The sequence below is a fragment of the Lepisma saccharinum genome, chromosome 1 (assembly GCF_977018435.1).
Source record: "Lepisma saccharinum chromosome 1, izLepSacc3.1, whole genome shotgun sequence".
Taxonomy (NCBI): domain Eukaryota; kingdom Metazoa; phylum Arthropoda; class Insecta; order Zygentoma; family Lepismatidae; genus Lepisma; species Lepisma saccharinum.
Genome location: NC_139229.1, coordinates 123,602,674 through 123,619,210, shown reverse-complemented (window position 1 = coordinate 123,619,210; position 16,537 = coordinate 123,602,674). Strand labels below are relative to the sequence as shown.

Sequence of the window (16,537 nt, the reverse complement as noted above, 5' to 3'; positions counted from 1 at the left end):
ATTCAGTATAAGATATTATTTACGAATACTATGTATGATTTTCAAGTCTCGTCTAGTCTCACGATATTTGACTTTAATGGTTAAGATTTGAGTAACAAATAAAACTTAGAATTATATTTCGTTTGAATACCACAACATTCAGTTATACGTATTTAAATAAATATGCATTTAGGAATAGAAGAGAAATAATCATAGGTCATTTCAATACTTTATTCATTCAAAAGAAATGCACAGAAAAGTATTCCTTCCTAAGCCGAAGTAAAGTTTGTTGTTAAGTCTTTAGATGGTTCCTGGGGCAGGAGCGGTGTTGATTTGTTTGCTGCCAACAAGATGTCCTGCAAGAGGAGCAGTGTGGACGGAGCCCCTGGTGACTGCTACGTAGCTGCAAAGGAAACAGAATATAATGATAAGTGATCAGTGAGGTGCATAAATTGACACTTTATTCTTAATTATAATGAACATATTACAAGAGATTTTATTATTATGATTTATTATTATGTAGATTTTCTGTTTGGAAAAAAAATATATACTTGAATTTCAATGTTTGGCTCAACTAAAATTAATGAAACCATGTTTGTGAATGACAAAGTAAATAAAAAATGAATAGCATTTGTATCCTTATTGACTCTTTCTTTCAACAAGACACTATTTGGAATTTGTTTTATCTTTGCCCATTGGTTATTATCTGATTATATTTGGTGGGTTATAGTTAGAAAATTGTGTCATTTATGAATAGTGTGCATTTAATACGGAAATATGTTCTACGTGACTTTCATTGATAACCAATTAAGCTGTAGTCTGGTGGTTTTCCTTATTATCTTACTTTTCATTTCTTTTTTATTTAAATCAAATGCTGGTAATCAATATGAATTGCGTGCCTCTGTGTGTGTATGCACAGTGAGTCACATAATTATTCGGACACACAGTAAATTTGTAACGTTTAAGAGCGGGAAGGGATTGAAATCTGTGTACAGCGTTGAAGTTTATTTTCGTTTAAAAAATGGCATGTTTAGCACAAAATTGGACGATAAAAAGTTAAAAAACGAACATCAGCAACAATATAACGAAGGATGAATCCCTACCGTTGCAAAAATAGTGCCACAAAATTATTCGGACACATAGTAAATGTTAACGTAAGTTTGCGATACAGTGACAATTTCGATTTACGAATTGATTGATACTCTGTTCATATATATTAACTCTGGTTTCTGTAGGTTTCTGTAGCAATTACGATCGCGTTTTGTTTAACAAAGTTGTGATATAAGAACATTTTCTATGTAGAAATGGAGCGAAGAGGAAAGGAAAGTTCATTTGAACAACGTCAGTTAGTGATATGGCACCACGCTAAGGGTAAAACTTACCGTGCAATAGCCTCAATGTTGAAAATGAAAAAAAGTACAGTTGCAGATATTATTAAGCGATTTAAAGATGAAGACAGGATCGAGTCCCACGGTCATACAGGGAGACTAAGAATTTTTCCCCCCAGAGAAGAGACAGCAATTGTGAGGAGAAATTAAAAAAAAACAAAGATGAGTGCTCCAATGGTGTGTGCTGAGGTAGCTGAGGAGTGTGGAAAGCATAGTCATCCTGAAACTATACGAAGAGTGCTCAGAAGGGCAAACTATCATGGTCGTGTAGCCAGGAGAAAACCATTTGTAAGTAAGCCAAACAGGACAAAAAGACTGGTGTTCGCAAAGGAACACTTAGGAAAGGATCAGACATGGTGGAATCGGGTAATTTTCACTGACGAGAGTAAATTCAATATTTGTGAGTCAGATGGGAGGGTAACAGTGTGGCGTAAACCAAATGAGGAGCTCCGAGGGAAAAATTTGCAAGCAACAGTGAAGCACGGGGGTGGTCACGTAATGGTTTGGGGTTGCATGTCGGCCCAAGTCGTTGGTAAATTGGCTTTCATCGAACAGACAATGGACAGGTACCGTTACCTTGACATTCTGAAATAAAATCTAAAGACTAGTGCTGAAATGATGGGCATTCTCTGTAACTTTATGTTTTATCAAGATAATGACCCGAAGAACACTTCCCGCGTAGTACAAGAATGGTTATTGTACAACTGCCCAAAAGTGCTCCATCCTCCACCGCAGTCTCCAGACTTGAACGTCATTGAGCACCTCTGGTGTAAGTTGGAAAAAGAAGTGAGGAAAACACCTATAACCTCGAAGGCAGACCTCAAGGAGAGACTTCAACATGAATGGGCCAACATATCGCCAGTGTACAGCAGAAAATTGGTAGAAAGTATGCCAAATCGTTTATGCGAGGTGTTAAAAATGAAACGGATGCCTACCAGATACTGACATTTCTGTTCGTTGATTTTGAAGCGTGTTTTCCTGTTTCTCCTTCCATGTGTCCGAATAATTTTGTTTAACCCACAAAAAATGTTTGTTTTGTTTAATGAAAATATTTTACTAATATATTATATTAATCTTAATTGAAGATAATTAACAGTGTGCTCATATTGAGTTTTATTTGTTAAATAAATATTAAACATTTATCATCGTATTATATCACGACTACGTCAGTAAATATTCAGAAACCTTATCTGTCCGAATAATTATGTGACTCACCGTATATACGAGATTGACTTTTACTATGACACACAATTCTTATGTAAAATAACAAATCCAAGTGTTTCATTTGTCTGCCTTGGGATGGTAGATTATATCCTTGAGGGAAGATTGATTAACTGATTTGGTGTTGTAAGTACACTTTATGCACTGTGAGGCTAATCAGGTACTGAACCTACAGTTTAAAGTGAGACCCGAACCACTTGTGCCTCAACCGGGTCCCGGAGGGAAGAAATCCTGTAGATTTTTATTTGTTTGTTTTCTTGTCTTAGGTCCATTTTCTATCACTTGCAGATAATCGCACCCATATGACATAATGCTAATTAACTAATGTAATTGATGTCCACAACAGAAACCGACCCCCGAACCTTCAGCGACCTCTGTTCTACCATGCGTCTCGCTTAGTTAAACGATAATTTAAAATATCTTTACGAAAGATTTAATCATTCATGGCTCCATGTAAATTTATAAATTCATATTTCAGTATTATCAACAAGTGCTCTCAGGTACAATTTCTGATTTCAGTATAACTTTGATTGAAAAACAAATCATTTAGTGTTCTTGCAGACAGCTAATCAGCAAAGTTTGTGTAAACCAATTTGAAAATACAAGGAATATTATTTTTTTAGAACTCTCAAAAAAGATGAATTGCATTTTTCTTCCAGATACTTCTTCAGAAATCTCATAATGTTATGTATTCAATGAAAATGCTAAATCCAATTCAATATTTATCGCAGGTTAATTAAGGATCTATTTAGAATTCCTAACGGCCAATACTTACGGAGCGCCAGCAGCTTGGGCTGTCACAGGAGCTGCCTGAGAGACTGTCACAGGAGCTCCCCCGTAGGTGGCAACCAGAGGAGTTGAAACATGGGATGCCCAGGGAGCAACTCCCCAAGAACCTGCCCATGGAGCTGCCCAAGAGCCTGCCCAGGGAGCTGTCCAAGAAGCGGCGTAAGGAGCAGCCACGTGGCTAGCGATCACTGGTCCAGTCGACAACAATCCACTGGCAGAAGCGGCAGCAACAATGGCAGCGAATACGATAACGCACTGGAATGAAATAGGTAGGGATTCATGATGAACTGAGACAAACCTTTTAATTGAGGAGGTCTGGGCGAGATAGTGCCAAACCATATTATCAACCTGTGAGGAAACGGACTTTTGAAATTGAAAACAAATCCAAAAATCTCTGTATACGCTCTAAATGCCTTCTGCTAGTTGTATGTTGTTCTTCGACCCATTAAAGGATCGTGTGGTCTTGATACTCCCAACTGATATTATTTGAATATGTTTAAGAAATATTTGCTTTTTTGTTTGTGTAATGCGTCCTTTATTTCCTTTCTTATGGAAGTTTTCTGTAATACGTTTGCACAGTTTGAAAATAAGCTATTCAATATATCTCATGGAAATGTAACTACAAATATTTTATTAACCCCTGTACGTATACAAAAGAACTGATACACAGTTCTTAAAATATAAATAGTATAGTAAATCATAAATATCACGGATTATAACTTCTATTACTTTGGCAACAGTTTTGATTTTAAGCTCTATCTTCAAGTTAAAATTTTTGAAAAGTTCTATGTCACCAATTATAGATAGTTGAACATGGTTTGGCATTTCTGTTGTAGGGACATATGAAATTTATTCTAGAATATTTCATTTTATCAACAATTGGTTTGCATCTGAAATCATAAGTGCAGTCTTATGATGGAAATATGGAATAATCCCCACGTTGCTCCATTCTTAATTTAGTATCTACTACCATTTTGGTTATTCACATTTGAATTCTTCTCACTGTTTTATTTAACGATAATTAACCATTCTGCCACGGATGTATGCACGCCTTCGTTTACATTGAATGGACGGAAAACAAGTATATATTTGGAAAGCTACAAGACAAAATAGATTTTCAGTTTACCTTCATGGTGAATGAATGCTTCTGTGTTTGTATACTTAAACTGAAGTAGAGATATAATTTTGTGCCGGCGTATATATAGTTACAGGGTCGAGAAAAATTCCATTCAATAGCCTTGAAACTGAAATTCAATCCTTTCAAATGCACATTCTTGGTATTTTAGGAAGTGACGTAATTATAAACACATCCTTTCTTCCACTTTTATTACTTACTTTCCAATTTAATAATATAAATAAAAATTCAAATAGTTATGTATTCTTCTATTCCAGAATAAGAACTAGCCTATCAAACATGTCCTGAAAGAGAAATAATTATTTCCAAAGAAATTTAAATAGAATTATTTTCCATTGTATTTAATGTTTTGCTTAGAAGTAAGACGGCCTTCCGTAAACTGTTTAACTTAGGCTTTCAGTTATTCGTGATGTCAGGTTTAACACACATACACACACAGACACACCCACACACATAAAAAGAAACATAAAAAACCACTATTTTTAAAGCTCCTTATACATGTATATTGTTTTGAAAATTGTATGGGTATGTCTTTTGGTGTGTATATTGGTCTATTGTTGTGTGTGTATCTGTGTATCTGCCACAGGACGCTACTTGTCTTAACCAACCAGAACACACAAGTATGCCACGGCATTTAGTTTGTGATGAATCAATGGGCATTACAGGCGCGTTGTTAGCGTAGCGCGATACGATGCCTGGGGTCCGGGCATTGTTTTTCTTTCTTTATGAGTGTCTCCTTCATCAATTTCATCATATCATCATCATCTTCGCGATTAGCCAAAAGTGGAAGAAAAGCGAAGTAAAGTAGATCAAATAAATCAATCAATTAAATAAATTAAGTACAGTTGCGTGTTAAGCCTATGTGCGCAGGAAAAATGTAATAGCTGTGCACCGTTGTATCGTGCAAATGACCGCTGAGTTGTATGGGTACATGTCATAAAAAAAAATGATACTCTCCAGACAACATGGCTCCAGCAAGGCCGGACTACAACCCACAATGGACAAACTGAAGAAGTTTTTTCCCAAATTAACTGAAGTCTGAGGGATGATTCTTTTCGAAGACACCCAAATGTCAACCTCCCTTCCATTACATCATGGACTACATTTTCAAGAGTAACGTGGCTCTAACATCTGGACTCACGGCCAGTGTAATCCTCTGCGGGGTTAGTGTTGTGTCGTTCCTGTATGTTTATGATTGTCCTTTCAGCCATTTCATCCTATCACCATTCATCCTTATCTTCGCGATTAGCCAAGAATGGCGTAAAAGCGAAGCAAAATAAACCAAATCAATGAATCAATCAATTTCAGAATTAAGGGATCAAGATTTGAGGGTATCCTTTGGTTTGCCATGTCTCCAGATCTTAAGCCAGAGACTTTTCTCTGGGTTTATATCAAAGGCCAAGTTTTCTTCCGGCGACTTCAGGATATTAGACATTTACAAACGACAACCCAACAAGAGATTGAAGCTATTTCACACTACATGATTCAGGACGTCATGATGAGCATCCGGGAGGATCTGCAGAAAATTATCGACGTCGATGGAGGTCATTTGTTTGATGCTGTATATCAAGGCATACAAATGAATTGTGGTGTATCAGTAATCCCAATATATGTAAATCCGACAAGCAAGAATATATTTCGTGTAGAGATTCGTCAATTCTGAATATTGCCTTTTTTCTTTTGTACTTTATCCGGACGACCACGCTGTCTTTCGGGAAGTATTGGCATTTAATCGACAGTAGTTTTTACTACTTCCTAATTGTTGCATTAGGAAAATGCAGTGTAGTCTAAATGAAAATAGTATGAATGTTCCTGTTTCCATGTATTCCCGTGCGCCTATTCTTGTTTTTGCCTAATGGCTTATTAGTACATGATAATGTAATTTAATACCTGACCTTCATTATCTCGAAATCACAATTCTCGTTTAGCCTATTATCGTTTCACCAAATGTAAACTGAAACGAAAATATTTCAAAACGAGGTGAATTTAGGGAATTTAGAAAATGAAATTATGATGACATTTATATAGGTATGCAGAAATTAATCTATTGTCAAAATGGTATCGGGAAGACACTGCTTGTTAAAGAATCCGACTAAATACGCTATTGAAGAGTTTATTTTTTAAGAAATTGTAGTGGTACATCTATATACATATTGCACAGAACTGTAGCTAGATATTTCAGCTTCTGGAGGGGAAATTTGGCATCGTTGGACAAAATTTGGATCCATTCCTTCATTGGGAAAACGAACTTGTTATTCTCCTAGTATATACTCATTTGTAATATTTGCGAGAAAACAGAAAACGCGTACCCCCTAAGATATCCATAGCAAAAATTAGTACTGACTTTTGTCTCATTAAAGAATTTAATACTCCTTTATTTCACAAGCTTATATTTATTTTATGATTAACAGTTTTAATTAATTAACAAAAAAGTATTATTGCCATCATTTTCCAAGAACCTAATGCGTCGGAATATTTACAAGCTAAATAATTTGCTGACTTTACTAATGTTTTTACATTAGTGCAGTACTCGGTACCTTGCATAATCATGAACAGATAAAATAGATTACCTGTTTTTAAACAATAAATATAAATTTGATGTGACTTTTACTCGGATAGTTATATGGGAATCAAAACACTTGTTTCTTTTTGAACCGGCTACGAAGGCAGAGGCTCCGGGTTCGAACTATAGTTAAGGCATAGATGTGTAATTATGGGTGTCCAATCACCCATTCATCAGTCGCGCATTCATCCTCATCACCTTGAATAACCAGAAAGATAGAAGAGCGACTTAAATCCAAATTAGAAATAAATAAATTTTCTGTTTAAACAACATGAAACAAGGGAGAGGTACAGATCGAATAAGTTACTTGTAATTAAAAGGACGAATCTCTCTCCATATTGGACTACTAACATCCACGAAATCATCAACAAGGAAGGAGAATAAGATAAGATGAAATACAGTTGCTGGTTCTCTTCTCCTCCTTTTGTAAAGCAACTTTAGCTGAATTTCTTGTTTCTAGAAAATATTTATTGCATTCAGGCACTGAAGTGGCCAGAATGACATGCTAAAATTGGAAGAGAAACAGAAACCAACCATAATTTTGGTAAACCAACATTCTAAAGACATCTCAGGAAATTGAATTTTCTTGTAAGATTAAGTTTTATAGGATACTTATAACTGAAACAGTAACTTATTAGTGTATGGTTGCATTGACGTATTTTTTTATTTATGGATTGCAGAACAAAAACAGTCATAGATCATTTTAATAATTTATTCATTCTAAAGAATGCGCAGGAAAGTAGTCATTTCTAAACCGATATAATTTGATAAGGGAATGTGCCTTTAGATGGTTCCTGGAGCAGGGGCAGTGTTGATCTGTTTGCTGCCAACAAGGTGTCCTGCAAGAGGAGCAGTGTGGACCGAGCCCCTGGTGGCTGCTACGTAGCTGAAATGAAATCAGAAGCACATATACTTGAAATGCAAAGTTTCCTCATTTTCCCCAAAAACTAATGAACATATGCAAATTGAAGCGTGTAACTCCTGTCTCTAACAGATACGTAACAATCTGTTCGTGAATAGAATAAAAATTAAGTAAAAAATAAATAATTGGTATTCTAACTTGTTACAGCATTATACAACTTTCTACACATGTCAAATCTTGATCTTTTTAATATCATCTACAGTCATATTTAGTATATTTATAGTTACAAAACTGCTGAATTTAAAAAATACTCCATCTATTTCATTCGTTTTAATAACTTATATTGTATATACCTAGGTAAATATATATTTACAAAATGATGTACAACACATGTTCCTACATTAGTATTTCATTTTTAACACAAATATTATTCATAGTCACTTTACACTGTTTTATCATAGTATATAATTGATGTGGAGGAGAATGAATTGCGGTTAAAAAAAACACAACCATAACTTGGTAGAGGCTCGATATCTAGATCTTCCGGGCGACACATGGTGAGTCGAGTACTCAACGCTGTCAGCTAACCGGAATAATTTATAAAGGATAAGGACAAATACATTATATCTTTCCATCTTGAAAAATATTTCAACCTTCATTTCGTAATACTGAACATACCTGATTTAATTTTGTTTCACTTTTTTCCTCATTGTTATTATTACGACAGGACAAACAAATAGCCCCATGAGTTCCATGACACTGTGAACATCGATTTAATATTGTTAGAGACCCAGCAAAGGAAAGTATAAATTTTAGTAGAACATTTCGAAATGGAAAGAATTATCAACAACTTTTAGTTATTCATAAGAAGACGGATTGCAGTTCTATTCCCTGCATCAGTAGAGACAACAAAACGCTATATTTTAACTAGAATTGAAAATGAAACTGAAAATAAGCTAATGATTCAACGTTGATCAGTTACTAATCTATTTAGAATACATAACTGCCATACTTACGGAGCGCCAACAGCTTGGGCTGTCACAGGAGCTGCCTGAGAGACTGTCACAGGAGCTCCTCCATAGGTGGCAACCAGAGGAGTTGAAACATGGGATGCCCAGGGAGCAACTCCCCAAGAACCTGCCCAGGGAGCTGCCCAAGAAGCGGCGTAAGGAGCAGCCACGTAGCTGGCGATCACTGGTCCAGTCGACAACAATCCACTAGCAGAAGCGGCAGCAACAATGGCAGCGAATAAGATAACGAACTGAAAATAAATTGTAAGCATTTTGAAATTAGTTAAATCAAACTATATAATCGAAGGGATGGTGGTGAGATCTGGAACTTAATATTAATGGTACTAGCCAATTGACAATTATAATAGGTAAGCTAATTTTTCGATCTATGAGAATCAGATACTTTAAAAATTCAAGGCAATTTACAAATGATACTGTCTGCAACTGAGGTCTATGTACGTAATTTCATTAAAAAATTTTTTTTTTTCAAATGTTTGTAAAACGAAATGTCGCTAGCACTCTTTGTCGGCGAATTCTTCAATTACAGAGAGAATGTACATACCACATTCAGTAGTGAAGGAATTTGTTTCCCTACAGAGTATTTTTGCAATGTATGCAGCTTAACTGACATTATTTGAATGTGTTCAAGTATTATTTGTTTTTTGTGGTTTATGAAATGTGTCCTTTATTTTCTTCTTAAGTATGGTTACGTTTCGTACTACTGTTTGAAAATAAGCTAGTCAATATATCTCATGAAAGTGTAACTATTCCTATGTTGATTGCCCCCTGTATAAGTAAAAAAAAACAACAAAAAAACGTATGCACAGTTCTGAAAATCGGTATTCTATTACAAATTATGAATGTCGCTGGTTAGAACATTCGATACATTGCCATCATTCTTCGAAAGAATTTCAGTATTCATTATAAATTCCCTCTTCAGGTTTAGTTATATAGACATCTATGCTACCAATCATGTATAGTAGAATATGGTTGGAAATTACGTCGTATTCAAAAATGAAATGTATTCTAGAATAGTATACGAGGCGCATCCAGAAAGTAAGTTTCCCTATTTTTTCCCGTGAAAGTAAACATAATGAGCCGTGTAAATTGCGCATGCGGAGCAGAGCTAAGACGTATCAATCATATGCCAGGCGGACAGATCCCGCCCGGCGCCAGTAGCGAGGCAGCAGTGGTCCGAAGTGTGAAGCTCGTATTCCTTCTCCCGCCGCATGCGAGGATCGGTCGGTGATAAAGTTCCTGAATGCACAAAGCATTGCGCCAATTGACATTCATCGTCAGCTCTGTGAGGTCTATGGGCCGAACATTATGAGTAAGCAGATGGTGCGTCGCTGGTGTCGGCAGTTTTCGGAAGGTCGTCAAAGTGTCCATGATGAAGAGCGCAGTGGGCGTCCGTCCCTCATCACTGATGATCTGGTTGAGCTGGTGCGGCAGCGCATCGTAGAGAACCGTCGCTTCACGATTACGGAGTTGAGTAGCCTTTTTCCGCAGATATCGCGATCCGTGTTGCATGAGATTGTCACGCAGCGCCTGCTGTTCAAAAAATTGTGTGCCAGGTGGGTGCCGAAAAACCTGACACCCGAACACAAAATGAAACGTTCAGGAGCAGCACTGACATTCCTGCAACGGTACCATGATGACGGCGATGATTTCCTCGACAGGATCGTCACGGGCGATGAGACGTGGATTTCGCAATTCACCCCGGAAACCAAGCAGCAGTCAATGCATTGGCGGCATAGTGGATCTCCGGTTAAGAAGAAATTCAAACAGATGATAGGGATACAGCAGATCATCATGAAGGACACGCCACACTGTCGACTGTGATACTCCCACTGCACGTGCAATGCTACGGGTGCTAGTGGACGGTGTGTCGTCCACGCGAGCAAGTACGTCCTCCTCGACCGCCGCGGTGCGCACATGTCTTGGGTGACCGACATGATGGCCTGCACGTAACACACCCGATTCACCAAGGGTACGGTGCACGTTCGAAAACAACCTGCTGTCGGGTTGTCGCCTCTCCGGATACCGTCCGCGATAAAGGCGTGCAGCTGCTCGGCCATTGCCATCTGCAAGGCCGTAGACAAAATGCATGTCCCTCAGTTCTACAAATGTGTAGCGTTCCATGGTACGGTAAGGATAGTGCCAAATATGGAATACTGTACTGCAGTGCACAGGTGGCACACACACACACACTGGTCACAACGGCTTCGAAACAACGTACTCAATTGTTGTACGTCAAGCACACCACCACCGCACCGGCTCTTTCACTGACACGCTCCCTGACGCTGCACTTCCAATCAGCCCACACGTCCGCACGGCGCTGTGGTACAATCAGCTGACGTTCCTGAGCCACCCGTGCCTGTGCTCTTCACTACCTGACCACTGCCGTCAGGTGGGGCCATGTACTCTGGGGCCTTGTCATCGTGGAACACATGTAGCGTCCTTCATTCTTGCCCCATTCACCCAAAACACGTACTTCGTCCGTCTTGCTCGAGCCGACGGGGAGCACTACGTACGATCGTGTGGTGTTTGTGTACACCAATGTGGGGTAACCCAGCAGTTGAACAGACGTACATACCTCCACGTAGCTTCATTACACGATTGTCCCACGCAGTTTATCTGTCCAGCCTTGCTCGGCCCGGTCTCACACCCACGCGGCAGTGTGCGGCTGCGGTAGTGTGAGGCCACGCTTGGTTTCGGAGCGGAAGGCTGCGGCCGAGGAGGGACTTGAGTTGTTCGGCTGGGGTTGCGCTCGGAAGCAAGCAGCCGCGTCAGGTCTGGGAACGGTGGACCTGGTGATCGGGATGGAAACATTCCGACCTCGTCCATTAGTGTCGTCCACCGTACGGAGTGGTGGGGTCCGTACGACACTCCAGCAGCCTTTCGCCCGCTCCCACCCAGCGATGTGCCTCCGGCTTCATTTCTAAGAGGCTGATTGGGCCCCAGCACGACGTTTGTTACAACGTCAGTACGGGGTACGTGGTCCTATCTGTACGTGCACCTTTCATTAGCAATAACCTCCTGTGCCCGTAGTTGCTGTGTTTGTCCTGCTGGCGCACGACCTCTGTGTGACATCCCCTCGGTGCTGCTACGGGGAATCCCTCGTCCCGCATTTGTTGTCTCCTTGGCAGGTACCATTCCCCGTCCGGTACTCTTTCTCTTTTGTTGCACCGTGCTTTGTTCTTGCTGCGGTGTCTCCCCACTGTGTTTTGGGGACTCCCCTTGCGCTGCACCGCCAGCGCCGCCATTTCTGCCCCGAACCATGTACGCGTCTGTTGCCTGTCGAGTGTCACGGACCACTTTGCTTGCATTCTCGGTGTGTTTTTACATCCTACGTCGTCCTCCCGTGGTTCTGCAACCCCGCACTACTTTTCTCGACTGCACTGCTTCAGTCATGGTGTTTGTTTCCCGCTGTGCAATTGTTACTTCATGCTTCATAGCTTCTTTTCTCCCTACCGTTGTCGATCGCTACCCTTTCCCTTCACTTGTCTTGCGGGACACTCCTATTTCCTTTGTGGAACCCCATTTGCATGCGTTGCGCAGCTGCCGCCTAGTGTTTTTCGGATGGGCGACTTTGGTGTTCCTTTTGACTTCGTTTGTTCCGCCTTTCTATCTTCACTGGTACTGGCTGTACAGAGGTGTGAAGTTCATTTTCACACCTTTTCGGCGTTGTCTAGCTCCTCACGGAGGCATCTCGCGGCAAAGTGGAAGGGGAACTTTCATCTCTATTTCATGGGAGGTATCTGTGGTTTTCGTTTGTACTCTACCTTTAGAATCACCCTGTATATGTACAATCCATTATATTGTTATTATACGTAGTTAATTTTAATTACATTAACATTTGAAAACCATATATTCCGCCACGTATAACAATGAATGTGCGCATTTTTACACACCTTTAAATACACAGTACACAATTTTAAATACAATTTATTAAAGGATTTTAAAAATGCATCATCCCCTGTTACTTGCATTTCGTCTGTAACCAAGTAGAACTTCACACCGAAAAAAAAAGAAAAAAAATGCCCGAGCGGCTACGTGGCACTAAAATCAGTCGAAAGCAAATAACACTATTATTTGTGATCTACTTTTTAAAAATTCGATTGTTGAGAAGCGCTGACGAAGAAGTTCAGAAATAACTTTCCTCACTGATCGTTCAGATACTTGACACTGGCCCGGATGAAAGTTGGGAAATTGTATATATTCTCGGATTTATAATGTTATCACTCCAAAGAATATTATTTGAATTACGTCCGTCAAAATTCCTCAAATATGATTCTCAAGGAAATATTGATTTTTCTCGGTGACTGACTTGTAACTTTCTCTTGCCTCCCCGATAGCGCGTCGTTGCCTTGTAATCAAGGGGTCCCGGGTTCGATACCCGGTGGACGCACATAGTGGTCCCACTTTAAACTGTAGGTCTAGTCCCGATTAGCATTACTGTGCATAAAGTGGACTTAAAACACCAAATAAATCCAATCCAATTGTAACTTGCTCCAGTGCCGGATCTACAACCCGCAAAACCCCGCAGTGCGGAGTGGCCCGGAAACAAGTAAGCCTTTAGGGGGACCCTCAGCCATTGACATAGTAGAGGGTTTGTATATGTGCATATAAAAAATAAACGTAGTTACTCAGAGGTATAGAAACGAATACAATATCCTAGGTAAAGTTAAAGTTCCCTGTGCATGCCATCAGCTATTCATTGATTTCAAAAAAGCATATGATTAGGTCAAAAGAGATAAATTATATAATATATTAGTCGAGTTTGGAATAACTAAGAAGCTTTTTAGTATGATAAAAGTATGCACCAGTGAAACAGAAAGTAAAGTTCGTGTGGGTATTAATGTGTCTAACAAATTTACAATTCATGATGGTTAAAACAAGGAGATGCATTATCTCCATTGCTCTTTAATTTTGCCTTAGAATATGCTGTTAGGAAGATAAAAGAAACTAACGAAGGACTAAAATTAAATGGTGTGACTCAGTTGTTAGCATATGGAGATGATGTAGACTTATTAGGAGACGATATAAATACAATTAAGAATAATGCTAAAATATTTTTCAAAACTGTTAAAGAGATAAGTTTGGAAGTTAACAAAGAGAAAACTAAATATATGCTTACAGGCCGAAACCAAGTGTTAGGTAATAATCAAAATCTAATTATTGATAACAACTCGTTTGAACCAGTTTCCAAATTCAAATACTTAGGAGTAATATTAACAAGTGAAAATGATATTAAAGAGGAAATAAAAAGTAGGCTTAATTCAGGAAATGCATGTTACTTTTCTCTTCATAAACTTTTGTCTTCTCGTTAATATCTAAGAAACTAAAAATTAAAAGATACAAAACAGTAATTTTGCCTGTAGTATTATATGGGTGTGAAACTTGGTCCCTTACATTTAAAGAGGAACATAAATTGAGAGTATTTGAAAATAAGATCCTTAGGAAAATCTTTGGACCTAAAAGGGATGAGGAGACAGGTGAATGGAGAAGGTTACATCATTTAGAACTACATAATTTATATTCATGTCCAGATATTATCAGAATAATTAAATCAAGAAGACTTAGGTGGGCAGGCCATGTGGCACGAATGGGAGAGAAAAGATGAGTTTACACGATTCTTGTTGGGAAACCTGATGGTAAGAGACCTGTAGGAAGGCCAAGACGAAGATGGAGGGACAACGTTGAGATGGACCTAAGGGAAATCGGTAGGGATGGAAAAGAGTATATAGATCTTGCTCAAGATAGGGACAGATGGAAGGTCTGTGTTGCTGCAGCCATGAAACTTCGGGTTTAAGAAGGCTAGAGAGTTAGTTAGTTAGTTAGTTAGTTGTGCATGCCATGAAGGCACATTTAGGATATGTTGGGGCAGAGCCCCACATATTTTCGATGCCGGACATCTTGGAGGTGATGTGATCAGCACCACGCTCCGGCCGCATTTACACCCCCCCCCATCCAACGGGTATCATTTGATTTGATGCTGAGTGGACCCTGGATCAGCTTTTTGCGGGGACAAAGCCGGAAAAATTCCGAGCTTAGATCAAATCGGGCTACAATTTCATGAGAAAATAGTGTCATATATGTATATTACATCACCACCGATGTCGAAACCGGGAAGGAGGGACAGAGAGTTCTAGTTTGACCCCCTTATAAGGGCCCCAATGCATATCTTCCAACATATTACATAACGTTTGCACACAGAAACGTCACACACAACAGGTGGGAAATTACTCTGAAATGGGCAGAATCAATAATGTGGGACTATCACTCAGTTTGAGGGTGTTTCTTGTGCTTGTGCGTTTACTATTTTAGTATTTCCTTTTTCAAACTGACAATTAATTAAGGAAAACGCATGGCATATTATGAATGAATATCGGCGAGAATAGAGGAAGAAGCATATGAATACTGCAGTCTTCATGCTCTTGAATGAGCCATTCAATTGCAAAATAGGCTCCTTTGTTTCCCTTCGGAAATGTCAAAAATCGCTCGTCCAGATGAAAATTTTATCTTGGGGCTTTCCTTTTTTATGTAAATATGTGTGAAGATATTAAACTCCTATAAAAGATTGTAAGAATAAGTATTATAAACAGAATATGATAAAAAATTCTGTCAAAAGTTACATGTAAAATATTATGTTGTATAATTACATCATCACAATAGTGCAGTGATTTTCTTGTCCAGCTAATAAAGTTCGATGTACCCTGATATATATGTTTTGTTGTCAAATACAGTTATTGCAATTACTATTTTTCAAAGGTTAATTCAAGTGTATTAGGTTCCACCTTAAGGAAAAAAATTGCCCCTCTTCCCGCAAACAGAAAGAAATCAGTATTTATGCTTTACTTAGCTTTACCCCCCTACCAAATCTCTTAACAAATCTGCACCTATGCACATCACCCCCTTTCCATTTTTTTTTTTTAAAAATGAGTTGAATTCAATATGCCGGCCACTAATATGGTGGACATCCACTTGGAACACACCAGCGTGGTTCCCCCTAAGCCTAACCTGTTTCTATCAAATGTACCCAGCCTAACTCCTTTACTTTTTATAGGGGGTGTTAACGTACTTTTAAATCACCCTGTAGGCCCTCGTATGTGAGTTTGTCAACATGAGATCAAGAATTACACACGCATTATATATGTGTAATATATATATATATATATACATACATACATACATACACACACACACACACACACACACACACACATATATATATATGTATATATATATATATATATATATATATATATATATATATATATATATATATCTGTTTGTGTGTGTGTGTGTGTGTGGGACGGTAGGTAGAGGGGACCTTTGGTAATATTTTGCGGGGGGGGGGGGGTGCAAGATTTGTAGATCCGGCACTGACTTGCTCTTACATTATTGATAATGAAGATTTTCCTGGAGTTACAACTCGTTGACTTGCAATATTCAATCATCAAACGACTCATTTGCATTTTATTTTGCTTGCCCTTTTCGTAATGTTTCAGTAGTTTGAAGAGCAGGAGGTTTCTGTAATTGTTTAATTGTTTTGTGCAGGAATTGATAAGAAATGTTTATATTTTA

The 16,537-nt window shown here is 38.6% G+C and overlaps 1 protein-coding gene across 1 annotated transcript; it reads right to left on the bottom strand.

Annotated features, from left to right (window-relative positions):
- Positions 1 to 269: 269 nt before the first annotated feature.
- Positions 270 to 4,527, bottom strand: LOC145987895 (uncharacterized). Its single transcript, XM_083122690.1, has 3 exons — positions 4,504 to 4,527; positions 3,364 to 3,632; positions 270 to 382 (listed from the first exon to the last, which is right to left on the bottom strand). The coding sequence occupies exons 1-3, from the start codon at positions 4,507 to 4,509 to the stop codon at positions 280 to 282; spliced, it is 378 nt and encodes a 125-aa protein (XP_082978816.1). The 5' UTR covers positions 4,510 to 4,527; the 3' UTR covers positions 270 to 279.
- Between the last annotated feature and the right edge of the window lie 12,010 nt (positions 4,528 to 16,537).